Consider the following 18,560-nt stretch of genomic DNA (forward strand, 5'->3'; position numbering starts at 1 on the left):
AACATTTAAGTGTAAGTTACTCACCTCCATTGGTGTTTCAGGTGAGTCCTCCGATGGACGTTCTTCTACTCTCTTTGGGAGCTTTACACCACGTGGCCAAATTAGTGTCTCCATGTAGCCTGGGGCGATCTTCTGATGTTGACTCTCCAGCAATTTCTTCTGTCTTTCAAAGCATAGATGACGTCTTTTATGTTTTATTTTCCAGTTACCTGTTGGGAGAAGAAGAGGGTCTAGAAACAGATTAGTGAAGGCCTGTCAATAAAATTCTATACAGTCACAGTACACAGGATGTAAAAGCCACGTCTATATAAACTCATTGTAGGGCCCAGGTCAAACACTTGATAAGAGAATTCTTCTTTCTACATACCTGCTCGCACACGTCTATTAGTGTGCACAGTGCTCATTTTGTTTATACTAGCCTGTACTGGACTCTCAGAGTTTGCATTGATCTTCATTTTCATCACTAATTGTGCTTTGTTTTTAGCTTGCTCGTCATAGATGTCCACTTGTACTGCAGTTTCAGTCCTTGCAGTTATCTCTTCATGTATGCCAGCTTCTGATGACCCTTCTGTCTCCATATCATCGTCATATGGTTTTCTTGCTTCTGCCTGCCACTGGATAGATGCCTCTATCTGCATTGCTTCCTCTTTCTCCAATTGTATGAACCTAAACCACACAAAATTAGTTCAGAAATGGGCTGATAAAGTGGATATTCTATTGTTATGCTAGTTTAGGGAGAAAAACTTACTTCTTAGCCATCTTGTAGATCTTACGATCAGCTTCACTCGTTTTTATCCTTTCTCCTACAGTATAGCGCACACAATCCTTTAGCTTCATATCAGGCCGAAGATGCGTAACAGAACGAAGTACTGGACTGTGAATAATAAAATTAGATTACAGTTTAGTTTAATATTATTTATACAAACATTGTAGTCCTTCCAAACATGTGTTCCTAGAACAAAAACATCACCTGTAATGTGAATTGACATTTGATTAGAAAACAATTTATTTACTGTCCCATCTCTGTTTTCACTTGGGGCTTTAAAATTAAATGTTTTTTGATTCACTGTCATTGGTTCTTCACTATTGTTAGCAGTTTGTAATTGCAGGGTCATAGGGGCTGTAGATATTATATTTAAAATATCTAACTGACACATATGGGTAAATGTATCAAGCTGAGAGTTTTCCGGCGGGTTTGAAAAACCAATCAGATTCTAGCTACCATTTATTTAGTACATTCTATAAAATGACAGCTAGAATCTGATTGGTTGCTATAGGCAACATCTCCACTTTTCAAACCCACCAGAAAACTCTCAGCTTGATACATTTACTCCATAGTGTGGTGCATGTGATTCTGGTAATCATATTCTAGCTGATGCGAATATCCATGTACAATAATTGAGATTTGGAATGACAGTACTCTGCGCATTTTACTTTTCCAATATTTAAATTCTATTGAAAAATGTAGATTTTTTAACTATAATACTGTAATATTGATAATGGTAATGGGACCATCCCCACCCCAATAGGCATCATTGCTGGTCCAGGTTACAAAGGACCATTCACTTTAAAATAAAGAAAGGGACACCCTCTCAATATCCTGGATTAGCCCCTGTGCTAGACAGCTTGGGCCAATTTCCTCTATGAATGGGAGACCACAAATGCTTATGCAAATAAAAATCTCTAAAAAAAAAAAGTTCTGCTTTTTATTTTTTTTAAACTTTTTTGGTATAATGGACAAGGGTCTTAGCGACTCATGTCCATTCTGTTGGATCACTGAGATGTCATAGTTGGCATTTTGGGTCATAGCCTAGGGCGATCAGGAGGAGCGCCATCATTGTTCAGCAGGGGGCTGGTACCCTCTGGGAGGGTAGGGATGCTGTGTTTTATAACTTCCCCATAAAGGTACAAGCCATTTGCTGAACAGATGAAATATGATGTCTGGAGTTTCATACACATCTGATTGAAGCCACATCAAGGAAACCTTTATATATACATTTCCTGTAGGCTTGCGTCCCATATGGTTGAATTTGAATGCATTGTTATGTCTACAGTTGTATTCTTGAACACAGCATCTCAGTATAGAGGTTCATGCACAAATTAAACATTTTAAATTGCATCCATCATCTACAGACGGCCATTATGATAATGTGCAGAGTGCTGTCACTGGCTCCTATAAATTGAATTGATATTCAGGAAATATTTGTCTCATTCCGACATCTGTCTATGCATTTAAGCATGTTTTGTTTTACCCCAATCATACCAAACAGCAGAATGAATTAACTGTCTTTCTGATATATCTATAAATTTGGCAAAATGTTACTTTGTAAATACAATGTAACATTACTTTACCATGAATAGGGGAAAAAAAACAAAACTCACAGATTTTATCATTGTTACTTTGGTCTTTTGCAGAAACTCCTGTTGAAACGTGAAATTCAATTTGTGTAAAATTTTGCTGTAAGTTCATCCATATCTAGTTGATAAGCCTCATGAATAATGGTTCTGCCACAAAATAGCAGCTTCCTCTGTGTGTAGCTAATAGGTGCACTTTAATGATAATGACTAACTCGTTTACACTGTGCCTAGTTTTGCAGGGAGGTGAAGATTGTACAAACGTGTGAACATTACATCAAAGTCCAACTTTCTATCCCTTTATGACCATAATTTTCATTGCAATAAACTTATTAAGCTTTAATAAAATGTATTAATAAAGTAATAGAATGCCAATACAAATGGATATAAATAATATAACATAAATTCTAGGTCTAAATCCAAATGTCAAATAGAAGATACAGTATGGTACATGCATATCAAAAATCTAAATCTAAATAATAGATCAATAACATGAGTTCTGCGATAATTTATAGATGTATATTAATACATGTACATATAGTGATATATGCATTCTATGAACAGGAAGGGAAAATGTATTCTATAGCTTTCACCATATTCAAAAATATAGATACAACCTATTATTTATAACCTTTACTTCTGGGAGATATGTGACTTGCTGGTATCCACACTTTAGGCTGAATTAATCTGGAATCAGCTGTCATGTTCCATCAACTAACTAACTGAGCCCAAGTTAAAGCTTCGCCCCTCACCATCACTTAGTGGAAGAAGCCATTTGATAAAGATTATGGCTGGGAGTCAGTAAATAGGAAGTTTATATTATTATTAGTGTTAGCTCAGGTCACACAATGGATGCATCCATTGTATATCATACCTCTCACTATTGTGAAAATAAAAATAGGAACAAAATAAACCATTCCCCAAAAATACCCCAAACGCAATTCCGAATTATCTAAAGCCCAGAATTTGCCCATTACATTTCAAATGAATTAATTATAGATATAATGTACCAGACAAAATGTATACTTTATGAAACAGGCCATATTAGCAAATATGCATTAATAAATTGAGAGATTAATATTCTATTTAGTTACAATGAACTTAAGTAATTTTAAATGTCTTTGTGTCAGAATAACGTGGAGTGACAGTATTTTTCTTTATAATCATAGAATACAAGTTGCATAATATAGAAATACATTTTGTAACTTTCACAAATTTGTATGAAATCATTCCCATTGTGTATGAAAGCATTCCCATTGTGTATGAAATCATTCCCATTGTGTATGAAAGCATTCCCATTGTGTATGAAATCATTCCCATTGTGTATGAAATCATTCCCATTGTGTATGAAATCATTCCCATTGTGTATGAAAACATTCCAAATTGTGTATGAAATCATTCCCATTGTGTATGAAATCATTCCCACTGTGTATGAAAGCATTCCCATTGTGTATGAAAGCATTCCCATTGTGTATGAAAGCATTCCCATTGTGTATGAAAGTATTCCCATCTAATGTCAAGGTTTAAGTTGTCTGACACCTGTATGTAACCAATACCTCACTACAAGCTTTTACCCTCTTATATCAAAGAATTCACCTCAGAAGGAATCCTTAAAATGTCCTTCAATGGGCTTAGTGACAGGAAGTCAGGTGTGTAGAGGAAAAATAATCCCCCTTTATTAAACCCTTATATAAAGTGGTTTTTTTAAGCCCTTACATTTGTCACGGCATACTCTTTATAAAAAAAAGCTACTTGCTAACTTAATTACATTTTTAGTAACATCATACTGTTATTTATTGTCCCTTGCCTGTACCAGTGATTAATTCAAGTTTTATTAATACATTTATAGATTATAGCCTTTTCCGCACCAGTAGCAGACCTTTTCTCTGGGTTAAGTTGTTCTTAGGGTATTGGTTCCTTCAGTGTCTCAGCCAGAGTATAAATGAAAATGTTATATATACAACACAATGCAATACTTGTTATTATGGAGCTATAGTAATAAGTGGACATGATGAATATATGAAGGACGTTTGACTTTTAACTCTTTGTATTACTGGACTGGTTGTACAGTGTGGACACTAGCAAAGCTATACGGCCATATATGGAAAGCCAATTTGTAAGAAAATAGTACAGGGATACTTTGTGAATACCAGCAATGCCACAATGGGGGAGCACAAGTGCAGTGTGAGATTTATAACCAAAGAAGGTTATACATCATTTACTGGTCTGATAAGAATTTATAATAAGAATGATTGCGCTGAAAGGGGTATCAACAAAAAACCTCCAAATATTCTATTTATGGGTAAAACAGTAGAGCAAAAGGTAGTGGACACTATAAAAATAATAAAAAAATAATATTATTAATAATATTAATAATTAATTATAATTTAATAACACTTTAACAAGCACCCTATAGTGTAAGTAACTCAGAGTTGATTATAGAGTACCAGCAATATATGCTCTATCAATACAATTCAATACAATACAATACAATATCAATACAATTTCCGCTCATGTTATTTCTTTAAATCAATCCAGCATCCTACCTTTACTTTTCTATAATAACCAGGTTGTTTAAACTGACAAATCTTAAAATGCTTATTAGGACTTACCTGTATTTTCACTGGTACAAAGGAAGTAGTATATATAGCTACAGGTGTTGTATATTCTGTGACTAAAACCACTAGGATTCAGCTTTGGACGGTATATATGATGATAGACAAGGAGCTGGTGATTCTGTGTCCGATCACTTCCACGATGCTCATCAGCTCTGAGGCAGTTTGAATATCTCAGGTGGGATGATGCGTTATGTTGTAGAACACAATTCAAAAATAAACAGCCTCAGCTACTGGCATGTGCCGAGACCAGTACACCAGTTACTGGTTTATTTCCATAGGGTGTTCACTTGACTATACTAGTGAATAATTAAAATTTGGTAACACATGTATAGATTTACTAGCAGTACTAGACCTTTTCTCTGGGTTCTCATGATTTCAATTCCTTTAGTTTTCCACGACACAGTTTAGATTATAATATTATATGCAACAATATTAGACTATAAGGGGTGTTATAGAGTTAAGGAAGAATTATGGGTGATGAATAAATCAAGAATAATTAACTTTTAACTCTTTCTATTACTAGTCTGGTTGGTCTTTATCTGGTGTCATGGAAGCCAAACTAAGTTTCCTCCACCTCTGTTTCTGTGTAAATTTTAAACTTCAGTACCCAGTAAACAAGAGACGCATTGTAAGAGATATTGGAGGGGGTGTCTGCGGTAAACAATAACAGTAAGAGTGTAAAATATTAAAAGTCACATTCCCTATTTAATAAAACAATATACCAAATTTAATAATATATAAATATAATACATAAATAAAAATAAAAAATGAAAAATAGAAACAAACCAAAAAATTATCAATAAATAATGCCAAGTGTATCTAATATTGACAGAAAACATGTGTTTCTATATGTTCATTAAAAATATACACATAGTGATAGAAATTAACCAACCAGCTGTATATCACTTGCAATACATGACAATAATGTCAGTTTGTATGCATAAGTTGTCTGTCATTATTAGATACATTTGCCATTATTTACAGATAATTTTTTTGTTTATGTTTCTATTTTTCATTTTTATTTTTATGAATATATTATATTGATATATTATTAAATTTGGTATATTGTTTTATTTAATAGGGAATGTGATTTTTAATATTTTACGCTCTTACTTTTAGTTTTTACCGAAGACACCCTCTCCAAAATCTCATATGTCATTTAAATCGGGTATACCCACTACCCATTGTGATTGCAGCTTTACTTTATACATTACAGCCAATAGCACCAACTAGGGTTTAAGTTTGGGTACTGTGACTCTCGGGGCAATCCTTATTCATTCTAGTTCTGATAGCCCCACCCTCTCTTTCTATGAGACGCATTGTGAATGTACACAAAACCCGCTGATATTATCTAGAATAATGAAATGACTTTAATATGTGTAATAACATCTGTAAATAACAATTGCGTATTAGTGCTCAGTGATTTCTTCTCTTACATTTTCTTGAAAGACCAGGAAACATTTAATATATTTTTCAAGCCACCGTTAAGGTGATAAACCTTTCACAACCCCTGCTCCCCTACTCCCAGCTGTGCAAGCCTTTACTCAGAAGCTATGTGTACAACCCTAGGCCTAACATACATAGGTCCCTGGTGCTCCATTTTTGAAAAAGAGCTTCAACATATATAATACTTGGGTAAAACATATAACAGCTCTGCCCATAAGTGGAACAGAGCTAATCTCTGCCACCGCAGAGGTGATGAAGGATTTAGTGCATGGTAATAATTAATCACATACCATGAGTCCACTCCATAATCTGCCTTACTCTTGTTCTGGACCCCCACCCCTGATGGACGGCTATATAAAGCAGCCCTCCAATGGCAAATATGGAAGAAATAGAGGAAATGCAATGTTCTTTCCCCCATACTTGCCTTGATATGTGAACCTCACAGTTTCCCCTGAAATTGACTGCTAAAGTGTAGTGCACACTGTCCATTATACTACATCAGAGGTGTCCTGTAGCACCACTGTCTCACACTCTGGTCTGTTGTGTGTAGACCAGATGAGGAACTGACACATCATCAGACTGGCCCTACGGGGAGATCCTTGGTGGACCCCACTGCTGAGGAACAGAATGCGATCACCAGGGCCCCCACAATCTTTCATTTGTTGCTGTGCACAATGGAAGAAGTTCAGGAGAAGTCTGAGCTGCTCTTTAGTACAGTTTGCTGCTCATGCAGGAACTACTCATTGCCTCTGCTATGCTCCAATTGGCTGATGTCGCACAGTCACTCAACCAATTGGAGTATAGACACGCCCCCTACTTACACTGCAACAGAGGAAGATGGAGGCAGCACAGCAGGAAGAGGTAAGTGTATGGGAGCTGGTGTGTCAGTGTGTTTGAGAGAAAGTGTGAGTCAGTATGAATGAGAAATGTGTCAGTGTATGAAAAATGTATGTGTGTGTATATGAGAGATGGAGTGTGTTTGTGTTCCCAGGTGTATGAGAAATGTGTACTGTAAATGTGTCAAAAACATAGTGCCAATACTTAATACAAGCGGAATGTCTTTGGTAAACTGTAGGCACTCTTGAACATCTACCACTCATACTTGTATCTATGCAATCACATCCCCCTCTATTCATATAGGCCTAGCTCTAATTTCGTAACAGCTGTCATTCTTGATGTTTGTTGAAAGCTGATTTTTATATATGTACTATCTTGTATTGATTTCTATTCATCAGTGATTTATTATAATTCATCTCTTTAGGGCCGTGTGGGGTACCTTTTTGTTTTATATTGATTATCCACTGGGTACAGATGATGCTCCATTCTTCAATAGATGCTATCATTCTGTCAATGGGACCCCGGCTGGTTCTCTTATACTCACTGGCAACAAAGTATAGGTCACCCCCAAATGTCATCACACCCAACCTAACTTAATTCTTCATCAGCTGAGCAGTCAGTGTGTATGTGTGTGTTTGTTTGTCAGTATGTGCAAGACAGTGAGTGTGTGTGTCAGAGATAACCTTTGTTTGACAGGTACTATAGAGTTGTTAGTTTGGGCATCTGTATCCATGAGATCACTTTTGGGGAATACACAGCCCACAGGCTCTTCCTTATATCTATATGTTCTCCCACCCTGGCTGCTCTACATTGTAGTGTGCTTCCCCCTTATATGTATATGTCTCGCCCACCCAGACTGTACATTGCGGTTTTCCTTCTTATATTTATGTGTTCTTACACCCCATCTGTCACCCCCCTCCAGCCTGCTATGTTGCCAAATACCCTCTCTGCCATACTCCCCCTCCCTGATGCAAGACACCCCAATATTATTACACAACTCCCTCCACCCCATCCATACTGCCAAATACCCCTTCTACCACCCCCCCACACCCTGCTGTCAGACAACCCATCTACCACAACCCCCCCATAACTGCTGTCAAACATCTCATCAGCCACATTCCCTGTTGCCAGGCACCCATTTGTGACAGCTCCAACCCCCCCTTGCTGCTGCCAGACACCCCATCTTCTTCACTGCCCTCCCAGCTGCTAGACAACCCATGCTGTCACTGGCCCCACCAACACATTGATCCTCTCTTCTGCCAGAAGTCCCCTGTTGCTGTATCTCATCTGCGACCATTCTCCCCTATCAGACACTAAGCTGGTCTCCATGCACAAGTTTCAAAGCTGCACTGGATACATTAGAATAGAGAGAGAGAAAAAAGAGATTGTATTCAAGAGCATGTTTAGTATTTCTATATATTACTATTATTATAAGTATATAATTCTGTTAAATTTTTAGGATTCAGGTGCAAAATATTTAAATTATAGATAATATATAAAGTAAATCATGACATGTTTTTGTTTGAAGCTTTTGGTATGAGTGCAGCCAACCTTCATTGATTTACTTTTATAAATGTCAAACTCTATTCATTCATACCACTGTCCATCCAATGACCTCTGCCTGTTACTGTAGCTTCACTATCTATGATGCATGCCCTGTAATATTCAAAATGTATTGTGTGCATAATCTTTGAAGTTTTGTAGTATGTTTGCAGGCCACCTTTGTCTATGAGCATCAACATTTATTTATATACAGCAAATTAGGTAGCTCTTTCCAATTGGATATCTACTTGTCTAAATATCTATTGATGCCTCTGTCCCTCTAATGACATCTGATTGTTGCTGCCTCTTCACTAACCATGATGCATGCTGACTAACGTTCCAAATTTAGTGTGTGCGTATTGTATCAACAGTTTTATCTCTTGCACCTTACACTATTTTTCCTTTGCTGTTTAATTTATCTAATGTGCTTGCTTCAGTTGGTAACATGACAGATGGCATTTCTTGCAGTCGCTGCGATGTTGTACATGCGGTTCCTGAATGTACAAAAAAAATCCTCACAGGCAAACTCCTTAAACTTAAATATAGAATTCACTGACTGACCCTTTCAAAAGTTACAAATATTGAAAAATAGAAAAAAGTTTACAATGTATAGCATTTTTTTGGAGTATGCAGCTATGTTGACCCTCATACACAAACTCCCTTTTTTAAATATAGATGTTACTGAATGACCCTTTCACAATTAACAAGTAATGAAAAATAGAAAAAAATGAGAATATATAGCGTTTTGTGGGGTGTACGGCTGCGTTGTCCCTCACACACAAACACCCTTTTTTATATATAGATGTCACTGAATGACCCTTTCAAAATTGACAAATATTGAACAATAAAAAAGATTACAATATATGCCTTCTGTCGCCTGCATTATTAACATTTTTGTCAGACACTCAGTACTCTTTGCCATTCCTTTATCTGTAGTGACCAAGTTTGGGACATATTCTGGGTTACAGATCAACTGGGATAAATCTAATACCTCTCCACTTAAGGGATCCTGCCCAATCGGTCCTGATGTCCAACTACCCCTGCAATTGCCCTCCAAATTTATGTACCTGGGTATTTGGATCTCTAATGATATGGGTCGTTATATTGAATATAATGTTCAGCCTCAAATTTACTATTTAAAAAGAAGGATGCATGCTTGGAAACTGTTGCCAATCATTGTTACAGGTCAAGTCAATCTTGTCAAAATTATGTTGCAGCCAAAGTTCTTGTATGTTTTAAAGCAAGCACCAGGATATATACGGTATATCTTTAAAAAATAGATCATTATTATTCATTGCTTGTATGGGCAGACAAGCGAGCTCGTATTAAGTTTACCACTTAATGTAGATACAGGAGAACAAGAGGACTTGCTCTACTGAACCTTCGTTTGTATTACTATGCCTCACAAATGGTGCATATTAGACAGTGGTTGATGTCAAGAGACTGTACTGATCTTTATGACTATTTTTTTAATGACACAGGATCCCCACAGTCCCGGGTACATATTCTCATGGCAGGTAGACGCACTGTGCTGGTATCCCAGGCAATTAAAATCTAACACCTTTTGGTTAAGCTTACTTCTGACTCTGGATATGATTTGGAAGCGCCCCTTTGTCTTAATAATGACTGGGTAAGCTACAGCATATGGATGGGTTAGCTGCCTGATGCAATTTTGGGGTTCATTACTTTGGGTATTTGTATGAAGAAGGTGTTCTGCGATCCATTGACCAAGTTAGATTGTCTCATGGTGTTCCCAGGGGTTATTTTTATAGATATTTACAAATCAAGCATGCTCTTGATTCACAGTTTGATGGGACTGTTCCCCATCCCCTTGATAACCCACTGAGACTAATGTTGGTGAGACTTGGTCCCCAAAACCTTACCTCGTCCATATACTTGATTCTTTTAGATGGCTTTGGTGTCAGCAGCCTCCTGGGATTGCAAATCGCCTGATTTAGGTCTGGTTAGTGATAAGGACTGGGGTAAATACTTAAGAGTGCCTATAAGGTGACTGCATCTGTGAAATTTAGGCATATCCAGGTCTTTATCCTCCATAGGGTATATCTCACTCCTCTATGGCTATCTAAATTTGGTGGAATGACTTGTCTCAAGAGTGAGAGCCAGCTGAGCACCTTCTAGCATCTTATATGGGATTGTCCGATGGTGTTTGACTTCTGAAGTGATGTCATGGACTGCATATTAAAACTCGAAGTGGGTAAACCCCCAATTAGTCCTAGAGTATGCCTCTTTGACCTAGCTCTGGGAGGCAAGATGGATAAACTTATTAGACAGCTACTGTCCACTTTGTTCATGTTGGCCACAGTTATTATATCTAGGAAGAGAATGGCACATTAGTAGCCGAATCTCTGTGACTGGGTCAGCCTTGTTAATGACACTGTTGGTCATGAAAGGTTAATGTATACAAGTCAAAATATGTTGGAAAAGTATGAAAAGATTTGGTACAAATAGAGAATATCACCCTTTGTAGGAGCTGCAAGCTTACTTCTGACTCTGGATATGATTTGGAAGCTCCCCTTTGGCTTAATAATGACTGGGTAAGCTACAGCATATGGATGGGTCAGCTGCCTGGTGCAATTGCTTGCTGTGATCCGTGCCAGGCAGACACCCAGTCACTGCCTGCCTATGTGTATTTCAAATGTTTCCATTTTTCATTGTGATATATTACCTTGCCTGCATGATGTAATCTGCATTATCTGTTTTTCATGATGCTCTCACGATGTGCATGTACATTTCTTATGTAGGAGACGTTATTACATCTACAGTTCTTTATGTTTTTACAATGTTAGTATATATGACACTTGTTAATTGCTCCTGTGTGGGTTTAGTTTTGGTGTTTGGCAGCACGGGGGCTAAGTGGTTAACACTTCTGCCTCACAGCACTGGGCTCATAAGTTCAATCCCCTCCCATGGCCTTATCTGTGTGGAGTTTGTATGTTCTCCCTGTGTTTGCATGGCTTTCCTCCAGGTGCTCTGGTTTTCTCGCACACTCCAAAAAACATACTAGTAGGTTAATTGGCTGCTATTAAAATTGACCCTGGTCTCTCTTTCTCTGTGTGTGTGTGTATGTTAGGGAATTTAGACTGTAAGCTCCAATGGGGCACGGACTGATGTGATTGAGTACAGCACTGCGGAATCAGTGGTGCTATATAAATAAATGGTGATGATGATTTGCTTATTTGTTTTTGCAAAAAAAATCACCAAAAAACAATAAATACAATAATATTGCATCCACACTAATAAATTATGTACCAACAGCTGGAGGGATCAATTCACAATCATCCAATCAGGAGTAGCTAGCTAGTTCTGCTCATTGTCAACATCATTGCATGTTGCTGCACCAGCCTTCCAAGTGATTTGGCTCCTGATAGGTGTGTATGGATCTGCATTCAGGTCTACCACAGTCGCTATTATGTAAACATGTCCTTATTGTACTCGGCCTACACCGCCCGCCCCTTACTACCCCATTTTATCCCTTGAGTCTTGAAGAGTTGTAAGTGTAAGATGCCAGAAAATCTGCATATGGATGTATGTGTATGTTTATTTGGTTCTCATGCACAATACCAAAATGCATATTTTACACAAACAAAACAGTCTTACGCCCAACTCTACATGAGTATTTTACTGGACACCAAGTGTATTACTGAGCTTCTTCTTAATTGTCCACCAGTCTTCAACTTAATACCTACTCTTGTGACAGTACCACCTCCAAGAACAACTATATATCTACTTTCATAGACTGCAGCCAGAGAGTTGTTGTCCTACTGATCTAAAGGGAGGATGTCTATCTTACGAGTGTTCCAAGCCTTTAGATCTGTATTAGTGCAGGTGAGATCAAAGTGTGTTTCTATGTTTACATACACACAGATGCAGGTTGAATGCAACTGAATAAGTACATACCATGTGTGTGATCTCCCAACGCTCTGAGCAGTTCTCTGAGATAATACAGGACTAAGGTCACAGAAATGTAGTGTACTGCACTGTGAGCACACTTGTATCTTGCTTTGTGTGTATGATCTCACAGAGATCCCACTGTTCTATTTTTCATGAATTCCGATGTGTCTCAGATAAACTTAAGAAACTAACACCAATGTGTTCTATATCTTGTAGAGATTAAGATATGCTTGTGTTGGTGATGCCAGAAATTTACAAATATCGATAATTTAAATTACTTATTTATTTAGTACATCTCTCCTGGGAGAGCAGGCCTTTCTCCCGCATCCTGCCAACTTCCTAGTGATGACACGATTCACTTCAGCCTGCTCCCCTCCGTACTCAAACTTCACTTCCCCTCTGTGAACTCCCAGAGGGCAGAGGTGAAAATTTGGCAAGTATGATTTAATAACAAATGGCTGTAACTGTTAGCAGTCAGATATTACCCTTAATGAATTTAACTTAGCCTAGATTGAACAAAGCTAATATCTAACTGGTCAGTATAGGTTATAAATGACTACTAAAACAAATGTTTCCATCTGTGTTGAGTTACGTGGTCATCTGAAACCACCGACGTTTCAATGCAGATTTTACGTCTTTATTTTTCAAGCTGTAGATCAGTGGGTTAAGCATGGGGACAGCAGCTGTGTTAAACAAAGAGAAAAGCTTGCTAGATTCCAAAGTGTCCATCGAGGTCGGTCTCATGTATTGACAGATGAGAGTCACATAGAGTAGAATGACCACTGTGAGGTGTGAGGAACACGTGTAGAAAGCTTTATGTTTTCCAGCACTTGAACGAATGCTCAGTATGGTCTGGATAATGAAGATGTAAGGGATGAAGGTGAGTAGAAAGGGGAAAATGGAAAGGAAAAGGCCACAGATAAAAATCAAGAGGTTGGAGAGCGTAGTGTCACTGCAAGTCAGTGTTATGATGGGCATAATATCACAGAAAAAGTGGTTTATTTCCTTGGATTTATAACAAGAGAACCTGGAAATTAAAACAAAAAGAGGTAAAGATTCTACGAAACCTGAAGCCCAACAGACACTGGCCAGAGAAGCACATAAGCCAGGGCTCATGACTGTGGCATAATGCAATGGGTTACAGACAGCAACAAAACGATCATAACTCATGGCCGTCAGCATCAACAGTTCATTGCACACTAGAGATATGAAGATGAACATCTGAGTCATACACGCATATAAAGAAACTGTGTTATCCCCTGTTAAGAAGCTAATAAGGATCTTATGCAGTGTGACTGTGCTTGAGGACATGTCCAAGATGGACAGGTTACACAGAAAGAAGTACATGGGAGTGTGGAGCTGAGGGTCCAGACAGACTAATAGAACAATAGTCATATTCCCACCAAGAATGAAGAGATACATGAAAAGGACCAGGACGAAGATCAAAGCCTGCAGCTCCGGAGCGTCAGAAATCCCCTTTATAATGAAGTAGATCATCATAGTTTGATTTGTGACATTCATCAATTCAGTTTTTAAGTAGTAAATCTGGAAGAGAAATACTTACTGATTTAACTTAATATACGACATAAACAAAATAGGATTGAAGGTGATAATTGCATTATTTTCTAGTGGATATCATCTACAAAACTACAGTACAAGATGTATAGAGAAGAAGAACATAATACTTATAATTATGGGAGAACTATAAAACATATAACTTAAATGTGTAATAATCCTATGTGCTGACAATACTATATACTCTTAACCCCTTCATGACGGAAGATTGTGATCAGACTTATTGAACAATGTTTTGGCTTTACCTTGGATAGGTTTTTAATTATTTAACTTAACCGAGCAAATGTTCGATTTTCTGGGGGCAGGTGAGGGACAGGGCTGCTGGGCTTTCTTTTAGTTGTATATTTAAATAGATAATTAATTTTATAATTTTATAGGTGTTAGGATAAAACAGGCAATTGCAAAAAATACAACCTGCCTTAATTCCTCCTATAGTTAGTTTTATTTTCTTACCTCAATATATATATATATATATATATATATATATATATATATATATATATATATATCATGGTCTTTGGGTTATATTTACTAAACTGTGGGATTGAAAAGTGGAGATGTTGCCTATAGCAACCGATCAGATTCTGTTTACCATTTATTTAGTACATTCTGCAGAATGACAGCTAGAATCTGATTGGATGCTATAGGCAACATCTGCACTTTTTCAAAGCCACAATTTAGTTAATATATCCCTTGGTCTACTGTATTTATAGAGGCAGAAGCAAGGGTAACTAAAACATTTTTTTCTTATATTTTTTTCTTTTGTTATGAAGAGTGTCAGGAAGTCCAGCAAATATCCTCTATTTTGATCACTAATATAGCTTATAATTTATACTTAATAAATGTTCCATTTTTTCACAATGTATATTTGCCTACAACTTGAAATGTATAAAACTATCTATTAATACAGATACATTTGATGCTGGACTGGAAATTGAACTCTATCGTGGACCACACCTATGATTTAAATAACTGCTCTAACTAAACGATCCCAGAATTGCCCTTCAGTGTACATTTTATGATATGCTGTTGTACATATCTTCTTCTAAAATATGAATTGTTCTATTTTTTATTAATTTAATTATTTATAGCATAGTATTGAATACATTAACCCCACACCCTAGACAAGCCACACATTTCCGGTCAAAGCAAATAAATAATGCTGGAGTTTTATATGCACGGAGGAGAGTTTCAATACCATGATAAAAACACTTTTCCTTACCTGTAATTAATGTAATGTAACCTAATCTGGTGCATGCGTGTGATATAGGAGGACAAATTTGCACTCTGTATACAGATATTTCTAAGAAATATGCACTTTGGTGGAGAAGCAATTATAGTTTTTTGGGTCTAAAATAAAGCAAATAATCGTGTTGTCAGGATTTTTCGTTTGGTGAAATCCCCACTATTAGCTGTGTAGCAGGTGCTGTTGGAGGCTAATGGTAATATTATAAGCAATATAATCCAAAGGTGATATCACATTAAATATCTTGAAAAGTACCACTGATATCATGTAAATATTTATAAACAGTACAAAAGATCTTATTCCTCGGGAGGGTAAACCTCTATAGACCAGATTTGAAAATATTTTTTAAGATTAATTAAAATGGAATGGATAATGTATTAGTCTAGGTATTAATTAATATTTTAATTTGCTCACGAAGGAATTGAAGTTGAGATTTGTCAAACAACAAGCTATAAACACAAGTGTAAATTAATAACACTTGAAAAATGGAAGAAAAACAAACATAAAATCAATAAAATGTATAATATACAACTGCTTGAGCTTCAGCAAACTATTGGTAGCAGTAGTCAGAATTACGAGAATAACAGCAATATTGATATTTTATTTAGGAAAACCATTTCTATAATACACACTGAATGTCAGTGAAACGATCGTTCAACAAGTTGCAAAAGCTGAGAGTGGCCCAATGGTTTGTAAATCAAGCGGCTGCCACAAAGCATTAGTGTCTCTTCATAGTTACATCATGTAAAAATGTTCATAAATGTAATGAATAATGATTCAGATTTGATTGTCTTGCAGGAAGTTTTACTGACTGTTAGCTGCATCTTTGTTTAAAAGCATAGAGTAATTACATATTTCTTCCTCCCACCATTAGAAACTAGTAGAGGCCCACCCCACAACCCTTGGATTGTGTCTATAGTAGTGCTGAGGAACAAAAAGCTCAAACAAACCATAACAGGTCAGTTAAATCTACCAATCTACAGTCTGTACAGGCATTTCTGCCTAGGAGACTGTAAGCTTTGGCTTTCCACTTTCCCAGAGAAAGGCAGAATAGAGAAGCACCACCCTCCAAGGTTGTTGTTCGAAAATGTCTGCTTACTCTTTTGGAATGTCCAGTAGGCTGCTGGTTTACTTGAAAAATGGAACTTTCACTACAATCTACAGTTATTGGCCAGCAGGGCCGGACTGGGACTAAAAATCATCCCTGGCATTTATAGCACACAGGCCCACTTGTTGTGGGCTCCATGCACTATATTGTTGCGCACTGATGCTGGCGCAGTGTGCGTTGCTGGTGCAGTACGATATGATGTAGTATGAGTATGTGTGTGTGGGGGGTATTTATTTCTCCTAATGACCCTCAACATTACATTGTTAGCACCCATATTACATCAATAAATAACCCCCCCCACACACTCATACTACATCGATACCCACCCACATTACAGCATCAACCCCCCACATTCCAGCAACCAGCATCACCCCCACATTACAGCATCCAGCATCACCCCCCACATTCCAGCAACCAGCATCACCCCCCACATTACAGCATCCAGCATCACCCCCCACATTACAGCATCCAGCATCACCACCCACATTACAGCAACCAGCATGACCCCCCACATTACAGCATCCAGCATGACCCCCCACATTACAGCATCCAGCATCACCCCCCACATTACAGCAACCAGCATCACCCCCCCCACATTCCAGCATCCAGCATCACCCCCCACATTACAGCATCCAGCATCACCCCCCACATTACAGCATCCAGCATCACCCCCCACATTACAGCAACCAGCATTACCCCAACAATACAGCGCCAGGCATCACCCACCACATTACAGCAACCAGCATCACCCCCCACATTACAGCAACCAGCATCACCCCCCACATTACAGCAACCAGCATCACCACTCACATTACAGCAACCAGCATCACCCCCACATTACAGCGCCCAGCATCACCCCCCACATTACAGCAACCAGCATCACAGCAACCAGCAACCAGCATCACCCCCCACATTACAGCAATACCCTATCATACTTATTAGCAATACTAAGCCCCAAACACACTACAACATTGCCACCACCATCCCACCCCATACTACAACAATACCACCAATTATACAGACGCCACTGTAGGAAACCAATGTTTTGTTTTTTTCAAATCTCCCACAAAATAGCAACAACAGAATACTTACACACACATATAGGTAACAGGTACCCTTTTCCCTCAATTAAATAGTAATGGCAGAATTTTCATGAATCATTCCACATGTAATAAAACTCTAACAAATATATATCAGAAAAAACATAACTATTGAATGATCATTTGAACCCACACGGCCGGATTACAAGTATTTCCATCTACAGCAAAATGTCAGAAAAAAATATTTTTTATACTACAGTAACTGGATATGCGTCTTTTCTATTCATTTTAAATAACAGTATATTAATTAAGGGGGACAGAGGAGGTGGGTGAGAGATAATTGGATATGATCCATCAGTTCGATTAGATAGGAAACATTTCGATTATTTACCTGGAGACATCTACTATCTTGACTTACAGGCAGGGCCGACAAGAGGAATTTTGGGCCCCAGTACAACAACTTCTTTGGGCCCCCGTCATATTCAACAATGAGAGACTTGCCTTTGGCAGAAGTTCATATTATGCCACACCATAGTACCCCCAGGTCATATTATGCCACATAATATTACCCTCAATTCACATTTGGCCATGCAGTAGTGCCCACAAATCATATACCATACAGTAGTGCACCCAAATAACATCATGCCATACAGTAGTGACCCCAAACAACATCATGCCATACAGTAGTGCCCCCAAACAACATCATGCCATACAGTAGTGCCCCCAAATAACATCATGCCATACAGTAGTGCCTCCAAACAACATCATGCCATACAGTAGTGCCCAGACAAAAAACGCATTCACAAATAAAAATTGGTACAGCATATCAGATACTGAGAGTGTGAGTCCTAGGAGCAGCTTAATACTACATTTACAATGCA

General features: G+C 37.8%; 1 protein-coding gene and 1 long non-coding RNA gene across 2 annotated transcripts in view; one reads left to right on the forward strand and one right to left on the reverse strand.

The window, feature by feature from the left end:
• LOC142102353 (uncharacterized) overlaps positions 1-18,560 on the forward strand; it is a 281,858-nt gene that overhangs the window by 12,290 nt on the left and 251,008 nt on the right. The window lies entirely within an intron of this gene.
• On the reverse strand, positions 242-14,231 carry LOC142101406 (olfactory receptor 8U1-like). Its single transcript, XM_075185869.1, has 4 exons — positions 13,303-14,231; positions 749-874; positions 368-666; positions 242-252 (listed from the first exon to the last, which is right to left on the reverse strand). Exons 1-4 carry the CDS (start codon positions 14,229-14,231, stop codon positions 242-244), a joined length of 1,365 nt encoding a protein of 454 aa, XP_075041970.1.

Source organism: Mixophyes fleayi, chromosome 9 (genome assembly GCF_038048845.1).
Source record: "Mixophyes fleayi isolate aMixFle1 chromosome 9, aMixFle1.hap1, whole genome shotgun sequence".
Taxonomy (NCBI): Eukaryota; Metazoa; Chordata; class Amphibia; order Anura; family Limnodynastidae; genus Mixophyes; species Mixophyes fleayi.